We start from the raw sequence: 14,150 nt of genomic DNA on the forward strand, positions 1-14,150 counted from the left end.
TTGGCATGTGGAAAGCCAGTTTTTCCAACGCCATTTATTACAGGGCCTAACTTTCTTCCAATGAGCTTGTTTGACCCATTTATCTAAAATAAAGTGGCTGAGTGTGTTTACAGTTGAGTTTGAATCTTCTAATCTGTTCCATTGATGCTCAGTCCTGGAAGCAACACAGATGCCCTTCAACTAAAGAATGCATAAAGAAGATGGGGTATTTTTATGCAATCGAGTATTATTCAGCTATAAACCAGAATAAAGTTCAGTCTTTTTTCATAAATGGATACAATTAGAGAACATACTCATAAGTGAAATAAATCAGACCCTCATGTGCAAACATCATATTGTCTACTTAGTGTGAGAACCTGAAAGAGAATAATGAAATCTGAAGGGTACAATAGACACTGGGAAAACAGAATTAACTTATTGAAAAGGAAAGAGTTACTGAGTTGAGCAGAAAGACAGCAGAGTAAGTGGGGAAAGAGATTTATCTCTGTATGTAAACAGGATGATTTGGACAACTGTACTGTACACTTCTGCTGGTCTATGGAAAGAAACAGTTAATACTTTAATTTACTTCATCACCTTTTTTCATTGTTTGTACTTTTTCTCTTCTTAATTTCTTTTACATTTCTCTTTTTTACTTTCTTCTTCCAAATTTACATGCATATATCTGGTAAGATGAATAACTGGTTGAGGACAACACTATGTATTATAACAAATATTATGAAACTCATATCAATATGTTAAGTGAAATTCTGTATCACTTTTACATATTCCTGTTTTAATTCTAATTTGTACTCTGTTCAAAAAATTTAAAAAATTTATGAACAATAGGTCATTTGTGAATAAATAGAGTTTCACTTTTTCTTTACTTACTCATATCTCTTATTTATTTCTCTTTTCTGATTGCTCTGGCAAGTAATATATTGAACAGGAGTGTTGAGAATAGACATCCTTATCTTTTTTCACATTTAAATTTTTATCTATCTATCTATCTATCTATCTATCTATCTATTTATTTATTTATTTATTTGGTACACAATCTCACTACACAGCTCAGAGTCATAGTTATCCTTCTTTCTTAGCCACAGATCAGAATCATAGTTATTCTCCTGCCTCAGCCTCTCTAGTGGGGTACAGGCATATGTCAGCATAACTGCCCAGTGTTGCTGGCTGGCTAGGCATGGGTCCCACATGGCATGTGGAACCAGGGATCGAAATCAGGTCCTTGTTATTGCCAGGCAGGCACTGAGACTACCCAACTATCTCTCCCAGCACCTATTTGTTCCACATTTTATAGGGAATGTTTTCAGTTTTTGTTTTCAATATGCTGTTGGCAGTGAAATTTTCATACATAACTCATCAGTTTGGCATAAGATTGCTCAATAATCACTTTCATCAAGGATTTTATCATAAATGAATGCTGGATTAAATCAAACTCTTGTTCTGCATTTAGCCAAATCATCATGTAAATTTTATATTTCTGTTTATGTGGCATATTTTAATTATTGTTTACATATTTTCAACCATTCTTGAATCCCTGGGATGAGCCTAACTTTATCACGATGCATGATCTTTTTAATGATTTGTTGCATTATCTTTGTAAATATCTTGCCTAGGACTTTTGCATCCATGTTCATTAAGGAAATTAGCCTATAGTTTTCTTTATATATTGAGTTTATGTCTGGATTTGGTATCATAGTATTGTTAGCTTCAAATAATGAATTTTGCAGTGCTCCATCACTTATAATATGATAAAACCTTTAAAGAATATTTGAGGGGGGGCTGGGGAGATGGCTCAGTGGAATAAATGCTTCCCTGGCAAGTGCAAGGGCCTGAGTTTGATCCCCAGTTTTGCAAAAAAAAAAAAAAAAGAATATTTGAGATACTTCTCTGAAGTTCTACTAAAATTCATTGTTGTCTTTTTCTGGTCTTATTGCTGCCTCAGTTTCTTTGATTGCTATTGGTCTGTTCAAAGTTTTTGCATCTTCTAGGTTTTATTTTGATAATTCATGTGTCTCTAAAAGTTTATTCATTTTTATAGAGGCTCCAATTTATTGAAATATAAGATGAGAAACTGTTTTTAACAATCCTGTGGATTGAGGTGGTATACATTGTGAATTCAACTTTTTCACTTCTAACTGCACTGATATGAGGCTTTTCATTCTTTCCTTTGGTGAGTTTGGTAAACTTTTTCAGAGAAACTGGTCACTGATTCATTAATCGTCTGAAATTTTTAGTCTTAATTTGATTAATTTCTAATCTGATTTTCATGATTTTTTCCTGTCTGTAGGTGTAAGATCTGGATGACACTTTCTGAATTTTGTTTAAGACCTTGAGTTTTATCATTAGGCTATTTATTTGGCATTGCTTTATCTTATTCACTTTCTTCTTGCTGATACCAAAAACCCAATGCACACAATTTAAAAGAGGAGAGGCTTATTTTGAGTGACCAATTGTGGTCATGTGTCTTCAGGGCAACAACAGTGTGGTGGAACGTTCTGGGCAGAGGATATTTGGTCATTTTATTGCAGCCTAAATGCAGAGATTGAAGGGAGGGGCAGAGCAGATAGATGTGTTGTCCCTAATTACATCCACTGTGACCCAATTTCTAACAGAATAATAAGTAATTTGTACAGCTGCCATTATCCAATCAATTTCTAAAATTCCAACCTCTAAATATGTGAGTCTCTTGGGGGACATTCTAGCCTTAAAAGAATAACAGTCTATTCTTGACCCCAAAAGATTCATCCTCATGTCTTTATGCCTCTAAAACGCATAATAATCTTAATAATTCCAGCATTTCTGAAAGTCTTACGTCTCCTTTGAGACTTAAGGAAAACTTTTAGCTGTGAACTCCTGAAAAGCTCAAAAACAAAGTTCAACACTCTCAACATATAAGGGAACAGAGTAAACATCCCCATTCCAAAAGGAAGAAATAAGTGGATAGAGATGAATGGGAAATTAGAACCATAGTAATATTGAAACCAAGAAGGACACATATTAAACTTTTTAGTTCCACATGTAGCAGCTGGTGTGAACTGTAGTGAGATATGAGCTTCAAAATGCTTGTGTGGTCCAACTCTACAGCATTGCCAGTTGAAGTCCTCATGCTCTCTTTTGGGGTGAATCTATTCATTGCCTGAAACTTTCCTTAGTAGATGTTCCTCATTTCTGTCATCTCTGAGATCCTGGGGTCTCAGCTTTACTTTAAGCATCATGCAGTGCCCTCTCAGGGATAGTGTCTTGCCTTCCAAGCCTTCTTCAAAAAACTCAGGGAAAGCCTCTGTGACCCCACAATTCTTGCATTCTCATTGTTCATAAAACAAGTAACAAATGGACAATAACTAAATCAAATCCGTTGACAATTTGAGTAATAATTAGGATCATGCCTACAGTTATCTGTGAATACTTAAAATGCTGAACACTTTTAAACCCATTCCAGGGAACCAATTTCCTAGGTGGCCCTTCCTGAAAAGAGGGCCCTGGGGTGCTCTCCTCAAATTAAAGCTTTACAGTTTTGAACCTTTGAGCTTACAGAAAGTGGATTTTTGCTGTTCTCTGAGGTACCCATAAACCATCTTTCCTGTTGTCCTGATGTGAAGTCCTTGGCTTCTTTTTAATTCTAAAGTTTGCAGTAACCAAGCTATCCTTTGTCACAAAATTCTAGATACTTTCTTTCTAAATGAAATGGCAAACTTAACACATATGTTGCTACTGATTATCCCTGATTCTCACTGCAAATCAAGCTACAATTGAAAAGTACTATTGATGCCCCAGGCAGAATAATTATCTATCTTGAAATTTCCTCTACCATATTAGTCTATTACTCTTAATCTCACTATTCCACAAAGTCTAAGATCATAGGCAAACTACTGACAAATTTTCTGTTACAGCATAATCTATGATATTTTGTTTCAAAAATTTGCTATGCCAATATCTGGTGCACATATATTAATGATCTTTTTCTCTCCCTGTTAAATAATTGTTCATTTTACCAGGATATAGTGACCATTCTTTGTCTCTTTTGCTTAGATTTATCTTGAAGTCCACATTTTCTAAAAACAGAAGAGCTGCTTTTACTTACAAATTTAAGTTGCATGAAATATGGCTATTCATCTTTTCACCTTAAAACTATAGGTTACTTTATGGATGAGGTACAATTCTTTCAGATAATATGTTGAACTTTGATCTTGTTTTAATCTGCCAGTCATTCTTGTGATTGTGGATTTAAGCCCATTGTCTGGTATTATTATGGAAAGCTGTCTTGTGAATCATGTCACTGAATTATTTTGTTGAATAATTAAAGTTCATATTTTTCATTTGTTTACCCACGTTTGCAGTTTGGGATCTTTTTTGGGGTGGGTTAATGTTGTTAGTATCACCCTTTGTCAGATTCCTTTGAGTATTTCTTGCAAATGCTGGTATTGTACTCATGTATTTCCTTAAGTTCTCTTTGTTGCAAAAGATCTTGATCTATCTGTTTTAGAGATTATCTTTCAGGAAATAATAATCTCAGTTGTTATTTTTTAAAATTTTTTGGGACTTTATATACTTGAAGATCTCCTGGTCTTTAATGTTTGTGTTGAGAAATGTATTATTATTCTGATACGTACTTGCCTTCATAAGTTACTTAATAATTTTACTATAGCATTTTTAAATATTCTTTCTGTGTGCTATATGGCTGGGACATTTTTCTATGATGTTTCCTCTACAATTTCTTTTGTGATTGGTCATTGCTGTATAGGGTGCTGTATGTTTCATTTATATGAATATTGAATTCTTTTCATGGACTTGGAAAACTGGAAAATGTTCTGCTATGATTTTCATAAATATATTTTATACATTTGATGTCCTATTCTACTCTTTCCCTAGCTCATATAATTCATTGTATTTATTTTGTATTCATCTAGCACATGTTGAATCTAGCCACCATATTTTCTTGCATATGTTTGTTTATTTTGTTTTGTCTAGGATAATACTGTGTGCATCATCTTCTACATCAACCATGTTCAAGTTCTTACAGTTTTCCTTCAGATTAGTCATTTTTGTTGCCTGTAGTTATAGCTGAATTTTTCATATCCAGGCTTTCTCCTTAATTTACTTATATAATTTCTAATTGCTTACATAAATATTCATACATTGTATTCTTGAATGCAAGAATTTTGCTTTTAATTATGTCTTCTTAAATTTAATGTTTATTAATTGGATTCACTGTGTTCATTTATATAGTATAGTGCCAAATGAAAATCTTATGGATTTGCTTATTAATTTCCTTTTTAGTATCTTCAATAGCTTAAACTATTTGGTATTTGCATTATTTCCCTAAAACTTCATCTCCTTCAGTGGCTGTTAAAATCAGTTTTGGGGGTGTTAAGAATTTTTGGACGTATTGTTTCCCTTGTTTTGTCATTTTTAATTTGTATTTGTGCTGAGCAGTAAGACTCAAGTTGGAAAATATCTGTTGCTACTGTGAGGATTTCTTTAGTTTATGTCTCCCTGTAATGTGACCTTGGCTTTCATTATGTTTTGATGATCATGCATCTGTTTTGCCTACTTAGTGAAGTAATATGAGTCTTAGTATCTGTGCTGCAAGTAGAAACAAGTAGCCCTTGTGTCAGCATCTATGGATGCTGTGTTTGAAGGGTGAGGGAGATAGCTCAGTAGATTAAGCACTTGCCTGGGAAGTGCAAGGCCCTGAGTTCAATCCCCGGTACCAAAAAAAATAAATAAATAAATAAAATAAAAAATAAAAGCAAAAGAAATAGAAAGTTGGGTTTGAATTTTCCATACATTACACATAGTATTAAGTTGATATTACCAATATGTAAGTTGTTTATTCACTCTATTTTTGTGTTTCTTCTGTAGTATGGAAGCTTTTACTCTGATATAACCCCATGTATTTCTTGTTGGTGTTACTTATGTAATTGAGTTTCTTTTTAGAAAGTCCTTGCTTATGTCTATGTCAAGAATGTTATTTTTTATCTGAAAATTTTAAAACTGCAGTTAAAACTATTGTGATAGTAACTATATTTGATGAATTATGGGAAAAGTAAAAGAAGGATATATTGTGTAAATCTAAGTTTTCTTGCAGTAAAATTGAAAGTAATTCTTTCCAAACTTTATTTCAGTGTCCTTTTGGTGGAATCTACAACATTTATCCATTTGCCATCACAAGTAACTGGACATAATCAACATTTGTGTGATGAGTAAGTATGTGCTTTATATTTATATGTTTCTGAGGAAAGCTCTAAGAAATCAGTGCTCAGGAAGCTGCTCATATATCTTTATCTATATCTTTATTTAAATCTATCTCTCTATATATGTTTAATTGTGCAGTAGTTTCCATTCATTCACAACATTTAATTTGCATTATTTATACTCTTATTTAAATATATGTTCAAGTGGTTTCAGCTTTAATGGCATGAAAAACTTGATAAAAATACATATCCGTTCAATTAAATGCAACAGATTGTCATTATTAGTAGTAAGTATGTACTGTAAAATTGTCAAAACCATTTATTGTGGATACTGAAACATTGTTCATTACTCAAAACATTACTTTTAGACAAATAGGTAATGAAAAATCCTACAGAAAATCCATTATGGTAGATGCTACATTTTTGTATTTAACAAAAAGTAAATAAAGTCGAAAGGGTTAATTGACTTCACTGAGGCTTGCCCGCTAATTGGTTCCAAAAAAAGAATTCAAACTCTCTTCACCTGGTCACAGACTTTGAGCTGTGAATTAGAGCAATTAGTGCATAGAGTTTGTTATCACTCTGCCTACATTGTTGAACCCTGTCAAAGTATCATAAGTATTGTTTTAAAAGTTACAAATATACCTTAATGATTTGAAAAACAGAATTCAAAAACAGAAAGGATCATCATAGATTAACCTTATTCCACCCACTTTATGCAGCATATACTAAGTTTTGGAAGTTATTTTAATTTCTGAATAAAGAAGCAGAATTTCAGCAAATTATATTGTATATATACATATATATGTATATATATATATATATATATATATATATATATATAATTGCTACTTAATGTGGCATATAATTACAAATAATATTAACAGAAGGGCTATGGTAGTTCACAGAATACTGAGGCAGCAAAGTCAGGAGTTCAAGGCTAGCATGGGATACGTAATGAGTTCAAGGACAGCCTGGACTGTATAGTAAGATCTGTGTCAGAAAATAATGTAAAATAAACAAAAACAATGTTTACAATAGTTAAATACAGAGAGACAATAATATAGGTTACTATTCATGAAATGCATGCATGCATTAACTACATTAAGTTTTTAGCACAATTTATTCCTGTTTTTAAGTCTTTGTTATTTTGACAGTGTCAGTGTCATCTTCTGATATAAATATGTCAAGAGACCAGAATTTGGCAATTTTAACAATATAGACATTCTCAGTGTTAAAATCATCCCATACTACTAAATTTAAATAAGCAAATCACATTAAATAAATATATTTTCTTATGTATATTTCATATAAATATATTTTCTTTCAATATCATTTAATAAGACTTAAATCAGTATGAGATTTAATTTAAATAACTATATTTTAAGAAGAAAAATTTACTTTTCTCCAGAGCAAATTATATTTAAATCTATACCTCTGAAAGATCATAAAGTTTGAGATATATATGTTTGATTACTTGAATGATTTTTTTTCTATGAGAAAAGTTGTTTAAAAGAAACCAGTTTTCTTATAGCTTTTTATTTACTGAATACTGATTTGGGGTTTAACTAGGACATTCAAAGTTTTGCTTATAGTTTTTTTTACTTTAGTGAACAATAATATATGAAATGAATGTGTTGAGCTCTAAGCACTATAGATACTGTAAGAATAGTAAGATTATAGCTATTTCAATTTCTTTACCATTTTATATTCTTGCTTCTTAAATGGTTGCTTTCTGTTCATAGATTTTGTATAAAGGTCCTCCAAGAAATTCTTCATATTAATTTTGAAAAATTTATGATATATATTAAGCTAGAGTCAGAGCTCTAATAAATATTGGTAAATACATACATATATCAAATAAATCAAATTACCAGTTGAAATGCAGTATGAGAATTCTGTATCTCAGGTTTTAGCAAATTTTCTTTTATATGATATTCTGTAATAGGTTTGACTGAATTCAAAGATCTAGCGTAGCCTGGACTGTAAAGAAACAATAAGGCAACAAATCCCAAATCAAATAGAAAAATACACTGAAGTAGTGTAAAAGGACATTTAACTACATAACCAAATCCAGCTAGAAGGGAGACTGAAATATCTATCCTCTTCATATGTGCAATCAGAATTTAATTTTCTAAACATGGAATCATTGAGAGTACTCATCTAAAGAAATTGTCAACGCAGCATAAAATACAGTTTAACAAGCATATATGCCATGGTCACACAGTCTCCTCTCTTTTATTTATGATGTCATAAGTAGTTACATTTTCTCTGAAGCCTTTCTTTTGAAGAAAGAAATAATGAGCACCCAAGAAAGACAAAGAAAGGCTATAAAGAGATGGAGGCATTTGAGTGTTCAGTCAGGAAAAACATAAGCAAACACAGAGTAAGTATTCATACTTCTGCAGATTAACTTAACGAGTAACTCAGAGCATTTAGTTAATAGATTGGGGATTTTCTCCCACGTTCTCCTCTAAGGCTATCTCCTAAATGAAAAGCAAGGGAAGTCTGTATAAAAGCACAAACCACAAAGTTTCTTTCTTAAAAGTACTGGTCAGTTTATATACATTCTTGATTTGTCTTTTGGGGCCTGGTATGGAGCGATTGTACAGCCTCAAATCCATATGCTAAATTGAGGTAAAATAGCCTTAAATACACATAAAAGGCTATTATCTTATGAGATTTACCAAGATTTATTAGAAGCCTTTCAGTATGGCTTCCTCATCTGGGATCCTGACAATTTGCTGCATGACACTTTCAGGCTACAGATCAGCTAGGAGGCCCATATCTGTTCATTTCCTTAAGAGTCAACTAAAATATGCAGAACTCTGAATATCAAATTGACTTTCTGGAAATTAAAAAATAAACGAAGGAAAAGACTGCAATATCTCTATAGGGAAGTCTCTTTGAAATACCACAGAGCACCCCTATATGTAGCCACATATTAATTGAATGACCAAATCTAGATAAAAGAAAGGCCAAAGTATCCTTTCTCTACATATACATCTAAATAAATTTAAGGTTTTTGTAGTGAGCAGGGAAGGCCAAATGTTTACTGGGGTAGGCAACTAAGTCTCTACCATGAGAAGACACAAAGAGATTTTTATGTCCACATAGTGCAAAGTATTTTAATATGTCATTGATCTGGATCCATCAGCATAATAATACCTAGATGCATCAAAATAAGGGAAATTTTAACATTTAAATTGCCTTAATAAAGTAATTCTTAATGATATTGCAAATCACATTTTCTTTAAGCTCCTCTTAATGTTTTCCTTGAATAGACTTGTATACAAAAATAAAATACAAGAAAATACATTTTAATCATGGTAAGAAGAGAAGTCTAGTGTAGCACTTATGATTTTCTAAAATGTATAATCTGCCACAAAACACTTGTCTGGTTCTTAAACTTAATCAGCACAACAGAAGAGAACAAAAGATGGCTTAACAAATCTCCATACACTATATCTAAGAGATATTTTAGAAACGTACCCGTTTCTTCTTTTCAGGCAGAGAGTGTCATTACACATTTCCACCTGTGGTGACATTTGTGAGACTGTAACTTTTTGGCATTGGCATGTGAAGTGTTGAATATTGTGGCCAAGAATGAATGAGAAATTTTTATGTTATCTTTTCCTACCACAAATATAATAGAAATAACTGTAGAAGGAGAAAATTCTTTACCCAGGATCTCTGCATACAACTTTCATCTAAGATATGTAAGCAGTGTGAGCAAGAAATAATCTCTTGCTAATCCACTAACGATAAACTTCAATATGAACTACTTTATATTAATTGATATTCCTCAGAATCTCTTCAACTTGTTTCTCCACTAATAGTAATGTCTTCCTTCATAAATTATTTGTCAAATTCTACAGCTACTTTTCAATTGACATGAAAATAATGCCTTCCTTATTAAAATAAAGTATCTCTTTCTCTAAGAAGCTGATACACACAGGCGCAAACACTCACACAGCACCTCTTTTGAAATTGCATGTATTTTAAAATGCTCTGTGTATCGCACATTTCAGTATTATAACTTGATCCAGAAAGAAAAAGGAGCAGTTAACTAGTTCTTACTCTTAATTGAGAGTATGGGCATGAGACAACCATGATTTCTCTGAAGGGTCCTTTCATTTACTTGCTTCCAACAAAATAAGCAAATAAAATTTAAAAGATTATAAAAGATTTGTATGTTTCTCTGTACACTATAATAGAAATGATGACAGGACTAGAGTTTGAAAAGTATTGTTGAAAATGAAGTTTGTGTCTTATCTGTGGGTTTTAATCAGACTATCTTTCCAGAACTCCATTACCAAAGAGATGGCAATGATGATATAAATTGAGAAAAAATAAACCCACTTTTTTATTTGGTCTGCTCTGTGAAAGAACTCCACTATAAATGTAAAAACATCTACCTATTCTGTGCCTATAGTAACTTTAAAATGTCTATTAAATGCTCAAATTTACAGAAAATATTGTTATTTACTTTAAAAAGATAATGTAGCTCTTGGACTGCTAACAAGAATGGCTGTGAAGACTAAAGCAAAGAATAATTACAAGTGCCAAATACCATCATTAAGAATGTTATGTAAAAAGAAAAATGATCTTTCATAAAAATATCAGAGAAAAGAGATATGTAGAATAGCTTCACTAGGATAGTCAATATAGATTTACAGCATCAATTTCAGATACAAAAAAATGGCCATTAAAGTAATATAACACTTTAATATTCTCAGAAAAATTATGAAATAATTATGAACTCAAAAATTAATTGATAGCTTTTGAGAAAAATATTCATGTATTAAAAGAAGAATATTAACTGGGAGTAGTGAGTGGGTAGTGGAAGATTTGGAACCTGTCAAGGCAAGCAGCAACATGTGGAATAAAACAGTAAATTAAACCACTGCCTAAGGTAAACCACTGTCTGCCTTTACAAGACAAAAGGAATTATGCAAATAAGAAATTTAGAGAAAATAACACTTTTTAGTAACCAAATTCTAGTGACCAGTGAGATAGCTCAGGGACATAAAACCTTCCTGGCAAGTGCAAGGTCCTGGGTTCAATCCCCAGTACCACACACACAAAAAAGAACCAAATTCTACAATCCAATTTGGATACTTTTTTTTTTTTTTGTAGCTGGCTAAACCCACACTGGGGGTGGGGTTGCTGTAGCATGTGATGCCAGGATCCAACTGTGGTTCCTGTGCTGCCTAAGCTTGCCTATGTAGGTGCTTTCGATTGCCAAGTTATATCACTGGCCCATGGAGATGGTTTTTATTGATTGCTCAATGAGACAATTTATATTTTATGTCTTTAGGTTAAGATTTTCTATCAAATATAAACTACTCTACAATATTTTAGAGTAAAAGGAATTATTTTGACATAAGCTTAAAAGAATGGTGGAAATATGGATCACTGATATTTTTGTTCCTGTATCTATATTCCTTAAAACAATATAAACCTCAAATGCTATTTGCATGTTCTACTGTAGGAAGTCATGACTTTTAAGATATATAAAGTTTAATTAGATTGTTGATTTGAAGTTTTATGTATCTGTAGTTTTTAATTTTTTATTGTTGTTTTCTTGTCACAGAAATGTAAGTAGCAGTGTATGTGATGCTTCCCAAGGCTGTTCCCATGTTAGAGATAGCATAACAAAATGTTTTTTTCCATAATTCTATTGATAAACAAATAGCAATGAGACAGTTTTGAATCAAATTGGTAGTATAGTTTCAATAATTAACACATTGCATGCATTCCTCCCAGTGGTTAATTGCTGTACAAGATGTGGACATGATATCCTATCTACAAACACCGTTAGAACAAATCACTCTATTCATTAAGAGAATGTAACTATATATCTATCCTAACCACTTTGAATATACAGATGCAAAATGGACACTCATCTGTATACCCTTTTTTTTGTTAAGTTCTGTTATTTGAATATTATAGATGTGTTAACTCAGGAAAATAATCTAAAAGAGTTCAGTAGTCCATAATAGTATTGGGTCTTCTGCTTCACTGGCAATGTCAGAAATTGTTGATCTGAGTCCCCTACAGCTCAACATGACAGCATGGCTTCACTTCTTATATTTCGTTTTTATATATTTCTGCTCGGTGGTTAAGACCATGGTAAAGCAGGACCTATGCAACAAGAGTTGTAGCTTTTGGGTCTGATAAGGTCAGTGAAATCCCCTCAGGATTTATCCTGAGATCCTGTACCTCAGATTGTAGAACCTTTGTCAGTGTCAGCCATGTGGATGAGTCACGACCATTGCTTGGCCAATGTGCTCTCTGTGAAAGCCTGAGAGAATGTTTTCTCTCCATGTGACTCTCCTTAGGCACACTCTACATCATCGATCACTTTCCTCTTTGGCCCCATAATCTCCTTGATCAGAAAATTTGGGACACTGCCGAGTTACATGACGTTACAGTACAAGTTCTCATATGTCCTGAGTCTTAATTAACCTTGGAAGGCTAGGCCCAAAATGTGGGCTTTCCTTGCAGCCCTCCTTTTCATCTAATTTCTGTCTGCAAACCTAGGTTGTTAACCATCCAGAAGACAAGCTTATTGTTATTACCATACAACTTAGGCCATTAAGTTTAACCTCACTATCTGTCTGCATATCAAAAATCTTAGGCATAATATGGAACAGGTATTTTTCATGAAGTAGTGATGAGTTAGGAAACATGACAATGTCAAGACATACAGTTATATGGGGAAGGCAATGATCCTGAGAATCTAGCAGTTAATTGGAAAGATTTTCACCCTGACTAACTATATATACTGATATCTGTGAACTAAGCAACTGCACTACAGATAGTAATCTGTAATAGTAGTTTCATGCTTGGAATGCCTGTCATTATGGTCTTCTGAATACGGGCTGCTTGTCATGACATGCCAGTTGCTGCTATGAAGTCTCTCAGGTAGATGATTGTTCAAAAAGAAGGGGGTGGTGAATGAAAGCAAAAGACAGGGAAAGGAAAAGGAATATTGTGGGACTGTCCTGCTTCAAGGTTGAATATGGTGAGATTTTTGGACTTATGTGTAAATGTAAAGAGTATATAATGCTTTATGCCTATTTTAAAAATATATTCTAATTTTTAAATGTTTTTTTATCATATTCTGTAGGGACTCAAAGTTCAACATAACAACTTGTGAGTACCTCAAATAACAGTTTTTATTTTTTTGTATCTGACTTTTATTTGTAAGACATAATAAGAATGTAATATTCATAAGGGTGGTTATGGCGTTATCTGCAATATGAAGCCCTGGGGAAATGATTTTGCTTACCTTCTGAAGTATTCTAGTATAATATTTATGGGATGAGGTCTTTTAGGAAGTGACCTGGGCTAAAGTGTTGTTCTTTTGCCATTTATTTTGTGGCCCTTTGGAAAACTTGGTCCACATCTCTCCCTCTACTCCTTAGTATCTGTTTGCTGCAGCATACAAGGGATGCATTTGCATATATACCCATTACGTCCTTTTTGACTTATTCAAAACTATTAAAACTTATTTATGTTATGCATCACCAAGAATTGAAATGTATTACGATCACAGATTTGCTTTGCTTTAAGAAATAAGTGTAGGACTAGAAAAGATGACTGGATCAAATGATGGATAGAAAAATGAATAGAGGAACTTTTTTATTATACATAAATGTAAACCAAATAACCCTGAATATACTGACATAAAACCACAAAAATCCCTGCAAGCAGGCAGCATGGGCCAGGGTTCGATCCCCAGGCCTGCCGTGCCCATCCCACCTCCAGAGCATGCAGAGACAGTGATTGAGATGACATGGTGGAATGCGCCTGTAATCCCAGCATTCGGGAGGCTGTAAACAGGAGAATCACTACAAGTCAGATCTAGCAGTAATACCCTGAACACTCTGTACACCCTTCCCTGAAATATAAAAAAAAAACTACAAAAATCAGTAATGGTTATTTCCT

At 32.9% G+C, this 14,150-nt stretch overlaps 1 protein-coding gene across 1 annotated transcript in view; it reads left to right on the forward strand.

Moving 5' to 3' along the window:
* Positions 1 to 14,150, forward strand: part of Cfap47 (cilia and flagella associated protein 47) — a 529,200-nt gene that overhangs the window by 230,549 nt on the left and 284,501 nt on the right. Inside the window, exons 40-41 of the mRNA XM_023707817.1 lie at positions 6,126 to 6,203; positions 11,791 to 11,858. Coding sequence (XP_023563585.1) covers positions 6,126 to 6,203; positions 11,791 to 11,858 — 146 coding nt within the window. The remainder of the gene's footprint in view (positions 1 to 6,125; positions 6,204 to 11,790; positions 11,859 to 14,150) is intronic.

This window comes from Octodon degus, unplaced genomic scaffold (assembly GCF_000260255.1).
Source record: "Octodon degus isolate 3935 unplaced genomic scaffold, OctDeg1.0 scaffold00313, whole genome shotgun sequence".
In the NCBI taxonomy this organism is placed as follows: domain Eukaryota; kingdom Metazoa; phylum Chordata; class Mammalia; order Rodentia; family Octodontidae; genus Octodon; species Octodon degus.